The sequence below is a fragment of the Cornus florida genome, unplaced genomic scaffold, assembly GCF_030987335.1.
Source record: "Cornus florida cultivar Cherokee Brave unplaced genomic scaffold, ASM3098733v1 CherokeeBrave_3.0.0_Hap2_Chr02, whole genome shotgun sequence".
Classification (NCBI taxonomy): domain Eukaryota; kingdom Viridiplantae; phylum Streptophyta; class Magnoliopsida; order Cornales; family Cornaceae; genus Cornus; species Cornus florida.
Genome location: NW_026775572.1, coordinates 86,148,304 through 86,165,056, shown reverse-complemented (window position 1 = coordinate 86,165,056; position 16,753 = coordinate 86,148,304). Strand labels below are relative to the sequence as shown.

General features: G+C 34.5%; 1 protein-coding gene across 1 annotated transcript; it reads right to left on the bottom strand.

The window, feature by feature from the left end:
• Window positions 1-282: 282 nt before the first annotated feature.
• Window positions 283-15,160, bottom strand: LOC132295423 (LEAF RUST 10 DISEASE-RESISTANCE LOCUS RECEPTOR-LIKE PROTEIN KINASE-like 2.1). The gene is made up of 3 exons (XM_059793693.1): window positions 13,710-15,160; window positions 13,417-13,449; window positions 283-3,195 (listed from the first exon to the last, which is right to left on the bottom strand). Exons 1-3 carry the CDS (start codon window positions 14,419-14,421, stop codon window positions 2,087-2,089), a joined length of 1,854 nt encoding a protein of 617 aa, XP_059649676.1. The 5' UTR covers window positions 14,422-15,160; the 3' UTR covers window positions 283-2,086.
• Window positions 15,161-16,753: the final 1,593 nt, after the last annotated feature.

The following is a 16,753-nucleotide window of genomic DNA, read 5'->3' as shown; positions in this document are numbered from 1 at the left end:
GTTGTTTGAATGTTGTAAAACATGGACATTTAATCTTAATCTTGTACTTTGGGACTGTAATTATAATATTTGGATGACATGGTATGTGGTTGTACCACCATAGAATGAACTTAGTTAAGGGATAATAATTGGAAGAAAGGGATACTAGAGTATATTATTTGTATTGTGTATTGGGACAGGTTGAATATATCTTAAAAGGCTAGGAAGGACCATTGCATTTTTTTTATTTGAACAGGTGGTTGTAAGCCCCTTTTTAAGGAGGTCATGCCAAATTTTTAAAAGAAAGGGTATCAGTTTAGGGGCGTTACAATAATAATCTTTATATATAATTACTTGTAATATATTGTTTAATATAATAAAATAAAAAACTATAAATAAAGGAACCTGGTTAAAAGTCGATGCTAGAATTTGATTCTATATCCTTAAGACAGATTCACCCCACTATGATGCTAATGGACTCAGTGGCGTCTATCTTCCAGAATATAACGACTTGTCTTCCTTCGGTAGTAACACTGCAAACCAAAGGAATAGGCAAACCGGCTCGGTGTAGTACTCTCTGACTCGAAGTCGGATTCGAACTCATTGACTAAGGCTCGAACCCACAGACTAGAGCTCGAACCCACAAAAAATTATAGAAGAAGAAAGAAGGAAAAAGATAATTCAGAAAGCGAAGAATGATTTTCTAAATTGGTGTGATAGCAAATGACCCCAAAAGGGGGAATTTATAGGAAGCAAAGTGCCTTTTTGGGCATGAGTGTAACCATAGGTCATGTTGGTTCAGCACCAGTTGCAACACTTTAGAAACAGATGCAACTCTTTGGAAAACATATGCAACCCTTTAGAAAAAAAAATAATAATAAATAAACTAACTTTTAATTTAAATTAAAAAACTAACCACCCATTTAACTAAGCCAAGTCCAAAAATAAAGGCCCAATCCAAAATTCCATATAGTAAAAATAATAATCGGACTTTACAATTAGGTCCAAGCCCAAACCCAAGCCCAAATCCCAAATTTGGCTTATTTAAATTTCAATTGGTTTCAACATTTTTTCTATGTGGGACAAACACTTCCCACATTTTGTATACCCATTTAGGCTTATCAAAACACCACACTTTGGAACTAATTTCTCATTCATCCGGAAACGGATTTGAGAAAGTAAATATACCATGTTCATCTCCTTGCGGAGAGAAACGCGCTCGTCTAGAGATCCGCAAAAAATTCTTAGCGGAATTTATTCCAAATCTCATTCAAAGTTTATTTTTTAATGCCCCCGTTTCCAACAATTCCTAAATTCCAAATAGGAAAAAGTGGACCATTGTTTTAAAGATGGTAAGTCCCAATAGAACTCACCTCTTTTTCTTTTAAAATAGAAACTCCACGTGGTAGGATTATACTGGCCCACTTGTCTTTAACTTCAATTACTACGTAAAATTGCATAGTTTTAATACTCCAATAATAACTTATTATAGTTGCGATCTAACGTGGCTAGTTCCATTGGAACTCACCGCATACTTCCTCCTTATTGGTGGATGGCATATAATCTATTTTTAATAATTCCACATCATATCTTCCTCTTTGGGATATTTAAAGCACCAATCCAATGTGGCAAGCTCATTGGAACTCGCCACATGCCGCCTTTCCATTGGGCCAAAAATAATGGGATAAACAGATAGTGAGAGAGAAACACACATGGTTACAATATTTTCTCTCACTAAAAACCAATCTTCAAAATCAATCCTCTTCCTTCGAATGCATTTGCAGTAATATCCTCTTCCATATATGCTTCATGTATAAGTCTCTCCCTTTTTAATGTTTCTTCAAAGAAGGAAAACAATATTGCTGCCATTTCGTGAAGTTCATCATTTTCCTACACTTTCTGGTTTAGAAAATGAAGGAAAACACAAGTACTTAAAATATTGAACTTGAGACTACTTTTCCTTATTTGAGACATAAGATTCTCATTCAATTGAGCCAAATGAAATCAAATGATTTGATTGAGTTGGTTAAATCACTTGATGAAAACCAAAACAAAGTAAGATCGAAAAATGATTGTGGACTTAAGATTACATAATTAAAGCACAATATTACAATATTTGTATGGTTGAAGAATCTGTAGGCGGTCTTGGGGGAGAAGACAAGAATGGCTTGGGTGGGATTTGCAAGGACGCTAGGCTCCCTTCTAACATTTCCATCACCTTATTTATAGAAGGCCGATTTGATGGGTCAGTTTGTATGCACCATAAGCCCACTATTATCATCTTCTTGGCTCTTTCATTTTCCTTTTCATTCATAATTCCATGAAGTCCCAAATCCTCATCCAGTTCCACATGATTGTATATCCAATGTGGAAAATATATTTCACTGGTATGATCAACTTCAACATCAATATTTTTTCTTCCTCCAACCATCTCTAAAACCATCATTCCATAACTATAGACATCTGACTTGTGAGATATCCTTCCGAAGCTTCTAGAAAATACTTCTGGAGCAATATACCCAACTGTCCCTCTTGCGCCCAACATGGATATGATACTGTCTTTATTTGGGCATAGTTTAGAAAGACCGAAATCAGCGATCTTTGGGCAGAAGTCTTCATCTAGAAGAATGTTATGAGGCTTAATGTCAAAGTGCAAAATTCTTGTATTGCAACCCCGATGTAAGTACTCTAATCCTCGAGCAATGCCAAATGCAATTTCATACATTGTTTCCCACCCTAGTTGACGTTTTATTGAGGAACTTTTATCATATATGAACTTCTCAAGAGATCCATTAGGCATGAACTCATAGATGAGAACTCTTTTGGTGCCCTCAAAACAAAAACCTAGAAGGGTGACAACATTAACATGGGAAGTCCTACTAATGCTTACTACCTCATTAGTAAATTCTTCCCCGTTACCTTTTGAATCAATCAAAACCTTCACGGCTACCAAACGACCAGTTTTTAGCTTTCCCTTGTATACACCTCCATATCCTCCTTGACCTAGTTTGTAGGTGAAAGAATTGGTCATTTTCTTAACATCTGAATAACTATATCTTTTTGGGGCAAGGGACCTGTAGTTCTTCAGAAAGAGCTCAATCTGTTGATTGTTCTCTATTTCCTTTTTCCAAAAGATCATTGATATAACTAGTGAGCATTTTCTCCTGAAGCAACAGAGTATGATTACTAGTACTAGAAGGACAGCCGCTGAAATGCCTGTGATCAATAAAAATAGGTGAAGCCAACTAGTGCTGGAATCTTATATATAAAGAGAGACAGTTGTATTGAGTATGTTTTTAATCGAAAGAATTAAAAAAAAAAAAAAAAAAATAGGTTTGCTGATTTTAGTTTAGTAAATGGATTAACTAATGAAACTTTCTTCACCAAGTTATATAAATAATAGGTAATCTATTAAAAATATCAATTAATTATGGAGGTATATTACCTGTTCCTAGTGTTATTATCAATCTGGACTTTCTTTTTCCAGCAATCAATTTCATACATTAAAGTGGGGAAAAAAATCAATAAATATGAAGAATAAATAAAGAATAGAAGGAAGAATAATGATTGACTGTCAAATAGATGGCACTTGATTGCATTACAATATATTTTCTCTGCTAAGAAGATGTGACTCTTTCATCTGCCTGAAAGGAACTCATTGCAACTACGAACCAAATGAAAGGAAATTTGATCTCTGTAATTTAAGTATGATAGAGAAGGAACCAATTGAAGATTTTGAATTGGTTTGTGTGAATTGATTCAGAAATATTAGGAAACACGTGTAGAAATGGGAATACCTTCTTTGTTGCCATTCTTAATGGGAGTAATTTCTTTCGGCATCCCACATTCAAACCCACTGCTGACATATAGACATTGGCCTCCTTTCTTACGACAGTCTAGACAACGAGAGGACGCAAACATCGTAAGAGAGATATTAGAAGCCAACAGTTGAAATGGGTTGTAAAATTTTTTATTTTCTGGTTGGCCATGGAACTGGTAGCTGAATAGGGGAACAGTGATGTAAAAGGTCCTCAGGAATTTATTTTTTATTTTTTTGGTAAAGAAAGGCCCTCGGGAATTGATTCATCATAATCTGGAGATGATCTATAGTAGATAGAGTAGCCTGAGCAGTCGAATTTCTTGAAAATGTTGTAATCAACATCCAATAATGGAGGATTGCGGCAGCCCATGATATGCAGGCACATTAGAGAAGGCATTTGGAATTTGTGAATGGGTCAATTTCATTCAGTTTTATGCACTAGGCCCGCTACTATAATGGTTGAAAATTCTCATACTACACTGGTGACCAATTGTGAGCATGAGGTTGGAGTACAAGAAGATGATGCTGTACAACATATGCAGTAAAAGATGTTTTCAAAGTCATTCAATTACAACTTTTTGACAATTACACGGGAGTTCATCTTTCCAAGGAATTTGTCGCTTGTGCCTTTAACATCATACCATTGTTGGCTTCCTAGTTGGACCTTTGGAACTGGATGATCACAATACCGCAATTGCGATGAGGTATTTGTGAAAGGGAAGCTGATGGGACTGAGATTTCCGCAGAGGAAGTGTTGGGATTTATATGCCCTGGCATAGTAAATTCCTGTTTGGATTAAAGTGACATATGTTCATGACGTTTATGAAATATTTATGTTTTATACAATTGGTGAATTCAATGTATTATATTTCAATTCATTATAGAATTGATAGTGTCCATTTGATTACAAGAGATATTGATATATATGTTTGTGATGGCAATCAATGCATGATATATAAATAATAATCATAAATGGTTCATAGTCGGTAATTATGGATGGACTCATAATTAATTAAGATTTGAACTGGATCCGCGTTAGGTTGAGATATATTGCGAGAGTCGTCGTATGCAATTGCTCCCTATCACCGTCATGGCATTTAACTCTTAAGTATGAGAAAATTATAGACTCTTTTATTAATTAATAATTACTTTGATTTGTTCGGCGGATTCTTCGGGATCCTTAGACCGACACTTTGGGTAGTTATGTAATTAATAGTTAGAGGGTTATATTTTCAATATTTGCATCATTGCTACTTGTATTTATTTTGTATTGATTATGGTTGATCACAAAGTAAATTCGAAGGCTTTCGTGTGTTTTTAGACAAAATGATTTATTATATATTTATTTATTTAAATTATTATTTTTGTCAAACAAATGTTTTATTGTGATCGAGCCAGAAATAATCAGAGGTACCAAAATAGATATATTAATTAAGTAGTCGGATTGATGGCTTTATTTATCCGATAACTAATTATGCATAGAGGGGTCAAAGTGCAATATTGACTTAGAGGTTATTTATTATTTAATTGGAGTTCAATTAATTTCTTTTAGTGGAGTAGAAATTAATTTATGAATTAATTGAATTGGGTCCATGGACCGGGCCAATTATTAATTCATTGTAGCCAATAAAATAATAGGCCCAATGGATTCTCACTCATAGCCCAACTTGATATTGGAATCATATTAGATTTGAGACATATGAATTAGAGATGGAGAAGGATTTGTTGTTTCCTTTTCTTTATTTTTATGTTGCCTATAAATATACATGGTTTATGTATATTTTAGGGGGTAATTTTTAGTAGAAGGAAAAAAGAATATATTTTCTCTCTCTAGAAAATTAGGGTTTATGTTCTCATCTAATGGAGGCTCCCACAAGCCTAGTTTTCCAAGGTCATTCATGGAGGCTTATGAGTGATTCCTAAAGGCAAGACCATTAACAAGAAGATGGAGATCCATGGAAAAGGTGTCTAGCAAAAGGAATCTACAATAAGTGAGAACATTCACTTTATAGGAGAGATCTAAGGTTTACTCAAACCTTGATGTAAGTATTCAATCTTTTAATTAAATGATACATTATATTTTATTTTTGCATAAAACTTGTCTCTATGTGATGAATCAAGATTTATGAATCAAAATCCCTCGAAAAGTTTTTAAAACTTGCACGTTTCCCAACAGTGGTATCAGAGCATGGTTAGATTCATTACTAGAGATCATGATTTTATGAAAATCATCATTCATGGATCCAAAATTATATTCATATATATTTTTATTGATGTATATTGATGTATGATTTAATATATTGATATATATTGATACATGATGATGTATGAATAATTGTGAATGAATGATAATGTATGGTTGGGCCATGGATGAAGCTTATAGGTTAAATTAATGTAATTTTATCTTTGGATGAATGTAATTAAGGCTTTGATTTAGCCGTTTGAAAGTTCAATGATATAATTTATTTTTCTCATTGTATTTCAAGTTGTAAATATTTTTAAAGCCATGTAATATTCATCAAAGGATGCTATGAAGCTTCAAGAAGGTCCAAAAGGGTTAAATTATGCTTCAGTAATTTTCTGGAATTTTTTCGAATTTTTTGGAATTTTTCTGAAATTTTTTGAGGCTTAATTTAATTTTCTGGGAATTTTTCTGATTTTTCTGGAATTTTTCGGCGTTTTTCCGGTGACCAGAGCATCGCCGGCGGCGAGAAGAGGCGTCGGAGGAGACTGGAATCAGATATGGTGCATAGAGGGTGAGCCTGGCGCGTGAGGAACACGCGCCAGGAGGTGACATATGCTGGCGCGTGCATTGCACGTGCCAGCCAAGGTTGTATGACCTCCACGAGCGTGCAGGCGCGTGGAGGTGCGTCCCACGCGCCCCACGCGCTTGCCAGCGCTTGAGGGCGCGTCCCACGAGCCCCAGGCGAGTGCCAGCGCGTGGGGGCGCGTGCCTTCACCTGCAGCATGCCCCAGGCGCGTGTGAGCACGTGTGGGGCCCTCCAGGCGCGTTCCAAGCGGTGTTTTGCTTCTCTCGGTGTGTACCAGCCTTATGTGGGTGTTTGCAAGCCGATGGATGATCCTCGCGCAATACTTAGAGTAGTTAAATGTTAAAAGCTGATTCCATTGGCCATTTTATTTGCTTTATCTGTTATTTATTTATTTATGCGATGTATGAAATGTATGGAATATATAATTGTTAATTAATTATTATTCATGCATTGGATCCATGATATTTATTTAAATGGCTTGATTTATATTAATTAAGTTATGAAAATTAATTGGATCTGATTACTAATTAATTTGAGGGCACTTATTGGGAAACGAAAAATTATTTTTATAAATTATTTTTAAAGTGTATCTCAAATTAAATATTAGTGAATTGTTTAAAGTCCAAATATTTTCTAAATTTAATTGGATTAAAATCAAGACGTTTTGCATGCATCATATCATGTATTTGAATAAATTGAAAACCCTAATTATGAATGATTAAAAATTGAGTGGGAGCGGGAATTTTTATACATTGCCCCATGGCCTTCGTTATTAACACCATTGTAATTAGATCTTCAAAAATAAGGCCCCACGCATGATTTGAAGAGTCTTAATATTACAAGAATGGTTGTCTCATGAAAATTAAAATATTAAATATTCATTGTAATTAGATCTTTAAAAATAAGGCCCTACGCATGATTTAAAGAGTCTAGATTATAATGACAAGATATTTAATGTTTTATTTTTCATTAGAGCTTTAATAACGTTATACACTCAATCTAAAATCAATAATGTTAGCTCCCCAACGAAGTGGTCTACACTAGGTGATTTTAGAAAGGTTAAACATAATCGGGAATTATTTCATATAAATAGACAAGACATTGTCTTAAGAAATATGGAGATGATGGGATTTGCCCGCCAATAACAATAATGAACTTCGCCAACCGAATAAGTTATTGGTGTATTGGTTATCCGATTTTTCATGCAGTGGTTAAAGGACCCACATATTATTTTAATGGAAGTTCTCACCTAATAGCAAATGAATCTCTACAATAGTAATAATGAACTCCTCCAACAGGATAAGTTATTGACATATTGATTGGTTGATTTATTATGCTACAGAGTTGAGGGACCCACATTAATTAAAAGGGATTGTTCACCAATAATGATAATGATCTCTTGTTTGATTGAGATTTATTATATTATGTGGTAAACAAATTCATTTTAATTTTAAATATGCATGACAGTATTAATAATTCACCTTGCATATTGTATGAATGCATTTATATTCAAACTAATTATGTCTAATCCATTTTATCTGCTTGCTAATTTCAATGTATGTGGACTTCATTTATAATGACTAGAAAAGGAATTTAGATATTTTATTCACAACGTGGTGGTACAAATGTATTTACTACTCCTAAAACCTAATCCTTTTACTTTAAGATACCCAAGAGAACATTAATGTTTTGAATAAGTGAAATAAGGCAAATGAGATGAATTGGTGCAATATTCTAGAGTTTAGCTCGAATACGCTCCAAAGCTAACATTTACATTATTTTATTTTCTTCAAGCATCATGTTAAATGTCAATAAGATGTTTTGGTGAGATTAGATAGAGAGTATGCCAAAGTACTATGTCAGACTTGAATAGCATCAAGATAGCCTAAGGAACTCCAGTATGAAATCGAATTTTGAAAAATGATTGTTTATTATTTAAAAATTAGCTGGAGATCAATAAGGCTGACTTGGGTGGTAAGTTTCAAGTTGACATGATTATTGCCTTGTTACCAAACTCGCTCGACTCTGTTAGAGTGAACTAAATAAGGAATCAGTTTGAGTTTACACTCGCTGATATTCTTATAGAATTGGTAACAGATGAAGGGATAATCAAGAGTATAGGTGTTCCTATCAATCTAACCTAGTCTATACCATCTTCTTCTAGGCCCAAGTGGACGGGCAAAGCAAAGAAGAAGGATGATAATAGGACTAGGCTAGCACAAAACATGGGTATTCAAAAAGGTTAAAGGGAATAAGGCAGTGTATATTGAGGGCGAAGAAAACTGTTTCTTTTGTCGCTAACTAAAATACTAAAGGACGAACTGTTTAAGCAATGACGTGGCATAGGAAAATATATATTTAATCATTGAGCTATGTTATGTGGTTGCATCTATTAATTCCTGATGGATAGATTCTGGAGCCACTAAACATGTTTGCAATTCATCGTAAAGATTTCAGGAATCCAAAAGCCTTGATGATATGGATATATATTTATCTTTTGACCTGATGCCAAGGTTGTAGTTAGGTCAGTGGGAGTATTACATCTGAAATTAGAGAGTATGAGGATATTAGTATTAGAAAACTATCTTTATGCACAGAAGTTAGACGCAATCTAATTTTTGTTTCACTTATGGTTTATAAAAACTGTGTTGTTATTTTGTAAAACTGGTTTTATAAAATTAAATAGATATGCTATTGCTTCTAGTGCATTGAAAGATGGTTAATATACTATAATCACAAACTCTTAAGATTTGCAGGATGTAAAAACTAATGTTGCATCTTCTAGATTGAATGTTAAGAGAAAAATTGTTATTCCTGACTCATTGTATTTTTAATGTCTATTTTTGGTTGTTATCAATCAAAATAAGATTCAAAGATTGGTCAAAGAAGGTTAATTACCTAGTGAGGTAGGGGAGCCTAAACCAGACTTGTGAACCCTGTTTTGAAGGATAGATAACTCTTAGGGCTTAATCAGCCAGATGAAATAGACATAAAGGACAATTGGAGTCGGTACACACTGACACGTGTGGTCTTATGAACTTCCAAGCAAGATTACTCACGTTTTGGATAAGTTTATCTGATGCAACACAAGTCTTAAACTTTTGGTATTTTCTGAGAAGGTTAAGACTGATGTGGAACACATATTAGGTAAACTTATCAAGACACTTCGATCTGATCGAGGATATGAGTATTTCTTGGGATAGTGCAAAGACTATATGGTCAATGAGGGTATTATGTACCAGTTTTCTGCAATTGACGCTAAATGTATTTAGGTGTCAAATAGGAATAATAGAATTCCACTTAACATGGTTAGATCTATGATCAGCTATGCTACATTATCTCTTTCATTTAAGAGTTTAGCGTTAATGACATCGATGCGCATTATGAACTGCATTCCATCTTAGTCTGTCTCAAGGATACCGTTGAGCTGTGTTTTTTACTAAATATTAGTTTGAATCATATGCACATATGGGGTAGTCTTGCACATGTGCGCTTGATATGGACAAGTAAGTTGGAAGCAGATCATAGGCATGCTAGATTTGATAGCTACTCTAAATGTCACTAGGATGGATTATTTTATGATCTCAAAGATAAAAGTTGATTATTTTCACTCACTGTTTATCTATAGGAGAATCATATTATGAATCACATACCTAGTAGCATAATGTTAGAGAATTTGGTATGAGTACCAGATGTACCACATGTGAACACACTTATTATAGAGATTGAGAATAATATATGAATTCCCTATTGATGCGTTAGCATCATCTACTACACAGATTCTTGCATCGGTACATTGATGTAGTGGGAGGATTATCATCCAATTCGACAGAATCATGTTTTTAGGTGAGACCATTATGGACATCCCTATTAAACATGAGTTGGACCCAGTAAGCTACACGGAAGCGTGAACCGATGTGGATACAGATCGTTTTGGTGAGTTACTATGAAATCAGAATTGGAATCTATGTATTCTAATAAATTCTGGGATCTTGTAGAACTTTCTAGTAGGGTGATTCCTATGGAAGGCAAGTTAATCTACAAAAAGATACCAGAAGATTTCTTAGTGAATAAATCATGAGTGTACAAGGGAATGTTATTATTTTTCTAATTCTATATATATTGATGACATCCTACTCATTTAGAATGATGTGGAAGTTTTGTCATCAATAAAGAGGTAGTTGTTCAATTACTTTTAAATGAAGGATTTTCAGGATGTAAGCTAGATTCCTAGGATCAAGTTTTTGCAAGATCAGGTTAAAAGGAAAATAGGCTTATCTTAATAATCCTACATTGATAAAGTTTTGACCAGGTTTGGTATGCATAACTCAAAGAATGAGTTCTTGCTTTATTGATATGGATTGCTCTCTCTAGTAAGTAGTTTTTCAAGACTATCAAAGGAGATTGAGCAAATGATACTGGAACAATATGTTTCGGCATATGAGAGTCTCATATATGCCATGGTCTATACCAAACAGGACATCCGCTACATAGTAAGGATAGTCAGTAGAGATCAGTCCAATACTGGACTTGACAACTGGTCTATTGTGAAAAATATCATTAAGTACTTAAGGAGAACCAATGATATCATATTCATTTATGGATGTGATGATATGGTCCTAGTCAGGTATGCTAGTTCTGATTTTCAATCAGAAATAGATACTATGAGGTTCATGACTTAGTGTATGTTCACTTAATGGAAGGGAGATCAGTTGATAGATTGTTAAGTAGATTTCAACTGCTGACTCAAACCTGTAGGTGGAATATATTGCAGCCTTAAAGGCGGCAAAGGAAGCCTATTGGTTTGATCTCACTGATTTAGAGGTTGTGGAGCATACTAGCCTGCCTATCGAGCTATATTGCGACAATAGTGCAGAAGTAGTCCAAACCAATGACCCAAGGTTCCATAGAAGAACAAAATACACTAATAGGAAGTATCATGTTCTACATGATATTGTCCAGCAAGAAAATGTACTTGTGGCTAGAACATTGCATTGGAACACAACTTTGTTGATCCATTAACAAAGGTGTCGTCGATCAATAGTTTTGATCAACACCTGGATAACATTGGAGTTAGATGCAATTTGAATTGGCTATGAGGAAAATGTACTTGTGGCTAGAACATTGTATTGGAACACAACTTTGTTGATCCATTATCAAAAGTGTTATTGATCAATAATTTTGATCATCATCTGGATAACATTGGAGTTAGGTGCAATTTGAATTGGCTATGAGGGCAAGTGGGAGCTATTGGGATTTATATGCCCTAGCATAGCAAATTCCTGTTTGGATTAAAGTGACATATGTTCCTGACGTTTATGAAATATTTATGTTTTATACAATTGGTGAATTCAATGTATTATATTTCGATTCATTATAGAATTGATAGTGTCCATTTGATTACAAGAGATATTTATATATATGTTTGTGATGGCAATCAATGCATGATATATAAATAGTAATCATAAATGGTTCATAGTCGGTAATTATGGATGGACTCATAATTAATTAAGATTTGAACTGGATCCGCGTTAGGTTGAAATATATTGCGAGAGCCGTCATATGCAATTGCTCCCTATCACCGTCATGGCATTTGATTCTTAAGTATGAGAAAATTATAGACTCTTTTATTAATTAATAATTACTTTGATTTGTTCGGCGGATTCTTCGGGATCCTTAGACCGATACTTTGGGTAGTTATGTAATTAATAGTTAGAGGGTTATATTTTTAATATTTGCATCATTGCTACTTGTATTTATTTTGTATTGATTATGGTTGATCACAAAGTAAATTCGAAGGCCTTCGTGTGTTTTTAGACAAAATGATTTATTATATATTTATTTATTTAAATTATTATTTTTGTCAAACAAATGTTTTATTGTGATCGAGCCAGAAATAATCAGAGGTACCAAAATAGATATATTAATTAAGTAGTCGGATTGATGGCTTTATTTATCCGATAACTAATTATGCATAGAGGGGTCAAAGTGCAATATTGGCTTAGAGGTTATTTATTATTTAATTGGAGTTCAATTAATTTCTTTTAGTGGAGTAGAAATTAATTTATGAATTAATTGAATTGGGTCCATGGACCGGGCCAATTATTAATTCATTGTAGCCAATAAAATAATAGGCCCAATGGATTCTCACTCATAGCCCAACTTGATATTGGAATCATATTAGATTTGAGACATATGAATTAGAGATGGAGAAGGATTTGTTGTTTCCTTTTCTTTATTTTTATGTTGCCTATAAATATACATGGTTTATGTATATTTTAGGGGGTAATTTTTAGTAGAAGGAAAAAAGAATATATTTTCTCTCTCTAGAAAATTAGGGTTTATGTTCTCATCTAATGGAGGCTCCCACAAGCCTAGTTTTCCAAGGTCATTCATGGAGGCTTATGAGTGATTTCTAAAGGTAAGACCATTACCAAGAAGATGGAGATCCATGGAAAAGGTGTCTAACAAAAGGAATCTACAATAAGTGAGAACATTCACTTTAGAGGAGAGATCTAAGGTTTACTCAAACCTTGATGTAAGTATTCAATCTTTTAATTAAATGATACATTATATTTTATTTTTGCATAAAACTTGTCTCTATGTGATGAATCAAGATTTATGAATCAAAATCTGTCGAAAAGTTTTTAAAACTTGCACGTTTCCCAACAGGAAGGACTTTGGGCAAGAGGGTAGGCTTTTGATATCATCTTCAGTTGAGTAAATTACTGAATTATATGGTGAAGGTTACAAAGTAAACTTACAGACAAATCATGAAAAACTGAACACACACACATATTATATATTTAATACATTGCGAATATTATTATTTTAGGAGGTATGTACCTGCTCCTAGAATCAATCCATATTTTCTTTTTCCTGCAATCAATGTTGAGCAGAAATATGTTAGTTCCGGCATAAAGAAGTATGAAATCAAAGTAGTGTAGTTGGCTTACTCTTTCAACCTCAACTAAGGATCCAAAAAAAATAAAATAAATAAAATTCCAGCCCCTTATACAGAACCGATTAAGGGTGTAAAAGAGAGTCCTACTGATTGAAGATCTTGACCTGGTTTGTGCGGATTACTTAATGCAGAAACAGTAGCATATATATATATATATATATAGAAACATTCATACCTTTCTCATGACATTGAAATTCTTCACCGACATTTAGGCATTGGCCTCCTCTACTTCGACACTGATTACAATCAGGGGATATATGCAATTCAAGATGGAAAGTTTCAACCAATATTGAAGATAGGTTTGTGGGGTTTAGAGAATTTTGCCACGGCTTTATTGGCAGCTGAATAGCTGAACATTCATGGGGAACAATACCGGATGCTGGTTGATGATCATAAGACTTCAAGTAATTGTAATAAATTGAGTAGCCGCCTCTGCAATCGTACCTAGTATAATTATTACTAGTTTTAAAATAAAACGCTGTTTGAGGAGTATTGTAGCACTTGAAGAAGGTGAGATTGTGTAAGATTGTGAAGGAAATGAAAGGAACGTTGGAAAGAGTTAGATTCCTGAACTTGTCATTACAGCTTCCATTAGATATGTGATCTTCGAGCAGGGGATCATGAATTTGAAGGAATTTGTCACTTGTGATTTTAACATCATACCAGCGTTGGCTTCCTAGTTCGACCTTTGGAACTGGATGATCACAATCTATCACAATACCGCAATGGCCATACGTGGTATTTGTGAAAGGGAAGCGGATGGGACTCTGATTTCCACATTGGAAGAACTGGGGGCAAGTGGGTAGGCTTTTGATATCATCTTCAGTTGAGTAAATAAGCGCTAGATGGGAAAGAAAAACCAAAGCAAAAATGGAGGCAATAGCCATTTGAAGTTCCCCAAAAAAAAAAAAAAAAAAACAGAGGAAATCAGTAAAGAAAAGAAGAAGAAGAGGCAGAAACAAATTCAGTTGTTTAAAACTAGTTAATTATGCCCCCCTTCTTGTTTTTGCTTGTTCACAATACATTAACATATATGTTTCATCTGTCTATCAGCTCAAACACGCCGAGTTGACTTGGAAAATGATAGGGAAGACTTGCAGAAGCAGACTCAGAGAAGACCCAAGACATTACAAATAGCCGGACAAACACTCCAATGAAGAAGTTTCCTACTCATTTCTCTCATTGACCAGCCCTACAAAGACTCCTTGACTCTTCACACACACACACACACACACACACACACTCTCTCTCTCTCTCTCTCTCTCTCTCTCTCCTCATTTTCTAACTTAAACGAAAGGGCCGCGAAGGCCACTGTAGATTTTTAGGCTTGTTTGAAATGTCAAAACTAACAATACTACTAGTAACAACACAACAAAAAAGTCTTGTCTCATAGTGAGAAAGCAAGTGGTGGTGATAATTTTATTAGGGGTCTTGGTCTTAAAAGAACGCAAAAGTCTTTATTATGAAAACGGACATTGAAACTTTATATTGTGTGGTAGTCTTTATTCGTTGGTGTACGAGACGGGGCCAAAGAAAAAAACAGTAAAGCTAAAGATAATAAGTCATGATCATGGATGAATACTTTGGGGAGGTCCATGGTTCTTCCATAATTTCAAAGAGAGTAGTCAGGACTGTGTTTGATTATACTGCCCTCTCCACAATTTGACATTGCTCACAAGGCATTGCATTGTATTATAATACAGTGCAATGCCTAAAAAAAAAAAAAAAAGAAGTGGTCGGGAAGGTTGTAGCCCTCTCATTGGATATTTTATTTTATACATAGAAAATTTCGGTTTTGTTATTAATAGACACTTTAAATAACTGAAAGAAAGGAAATGAATTAGTTATTCCTCAACCTTTCAATTATTCAATGACAAGAATTAAAAGAGGTTGGAGTCAATTCAAAAGTCTAAAACAGCAAAAGGGTGATGGATTGTGCATGAAATACGTGTAATTGGATGTATATTGTGTGTAATTAAGAGGGAAAAAAGAAAATGGGGCCAAGTTTCAATCTTAGCAATTTCGCGAACAACATTAAAGCCTGGGGTAGCTTCAGATTGCTATTTCAGTGTCACTAATCTTGAAAGAAAGCTTCAAATCTCCAATCTGCTAATGAAACTGACTCAACTAAGTGGATGAAGACGGTGATGAGTTAATTTGAAGACTCTTAGTACATCTATTTAGAGTTCTAGTTGTATTGTATGAACAGAGACACTATGCAGCAATTTTTCTAGAAGCCTGCCTTAGCAGTTTTTCAAATGGGGTCGATTAGGGCAGAAATAACTAATTCATGTAGTCAACCAATTCCAGTACTCTCTCCAGACAATACCAATGTAAATCCATTCATTAATTGTTCCTCTTTCATTTGTGAGGCTGGGTGGGAGAAAGCTTGTGAGAGACAAGGCTCTAATGCGAGCTGCTCACAAGTTCGACATGAGTATGAAAAAATGAAATGCTATATGTAGGTTCGGGACAGATCCATTTCAGCCCACTGAAAGCGAGCCCAGTGTAACCTTAAAAAGAGTGACAGAAAGAGAAGGGATCTTGTTATACCCATCCCATAAAGCCCATGAAAAAAAAGAGTCAAATGGACCAATGCAAGCACAAGTACAACAAACTAAAATTATTAATTTTTTACTTTTTAGGAGGCCATATTTTTATTTATTATTATTATTATATTGTTTTTGGGCATTGGTTATACTTGCCTTAACCTACAAAATATGTAACCACGTAACAAGAAAAGATTGATTAAAATTTTTGACGGGCCATCTGATATCAGGCCAACCCAAAAGCTAAAATTGCAGACAGTTCAAGAAAAGCATGGGCCCATGATATGCAGACCCATGATATGCAGGCCCATTAGAGAAGGCATCTGGAATTTGTGAATGGGTCAATTTCGTTCAGTTATATGCACTAGGCCCGCTACTATAAAGGTTGAAAATTCACATACCATGCTGGTGACCAATTGTGAGCATGAGGCTGGAGTACAAGAAGATGATGTTGTACAACATATGGTTAGTGGTGCTACGGAAGGTGTTGATGGCACAATTTTTTTATTCTGTGACGAGCATGCACGGATATATAAAGGACTTAGTGGGGGCATGCGCTCCCACTGAAATATTTTATTTTTATTTTTATATTCTTAAAATTATTCTTTCTTGCATTTATACTCATACAAATTTGAAAATTTCCTCACTGAATTTATGAAAAAACTCTTCC

Excerpts from the sequence above, each read along its gene's own strand:
- LOC132295423 (XM_059793693.1), bottom strand. The coding sequence starts at position 14,421 with ATGGCTATTGCCTCCATTTTTGCTTTGGTTTTTCTTTCCCATCTAGCG. Across the intron at positions 13,450-13,709 it reads ATTTCAATGTCATGAGAAAG|GAAAAAGAAAATATGGATTG; the intron begins GTATGAATGTTT and ends CATTGATTGCAG. Across the intron at positions 3,196-13,416 it reads TGGATTGATTCTAGGAGCAG|GCATTTCAGCGGCTGTCCTT; the intron begins GTACATACCTCC and ends TATTGATCACAG.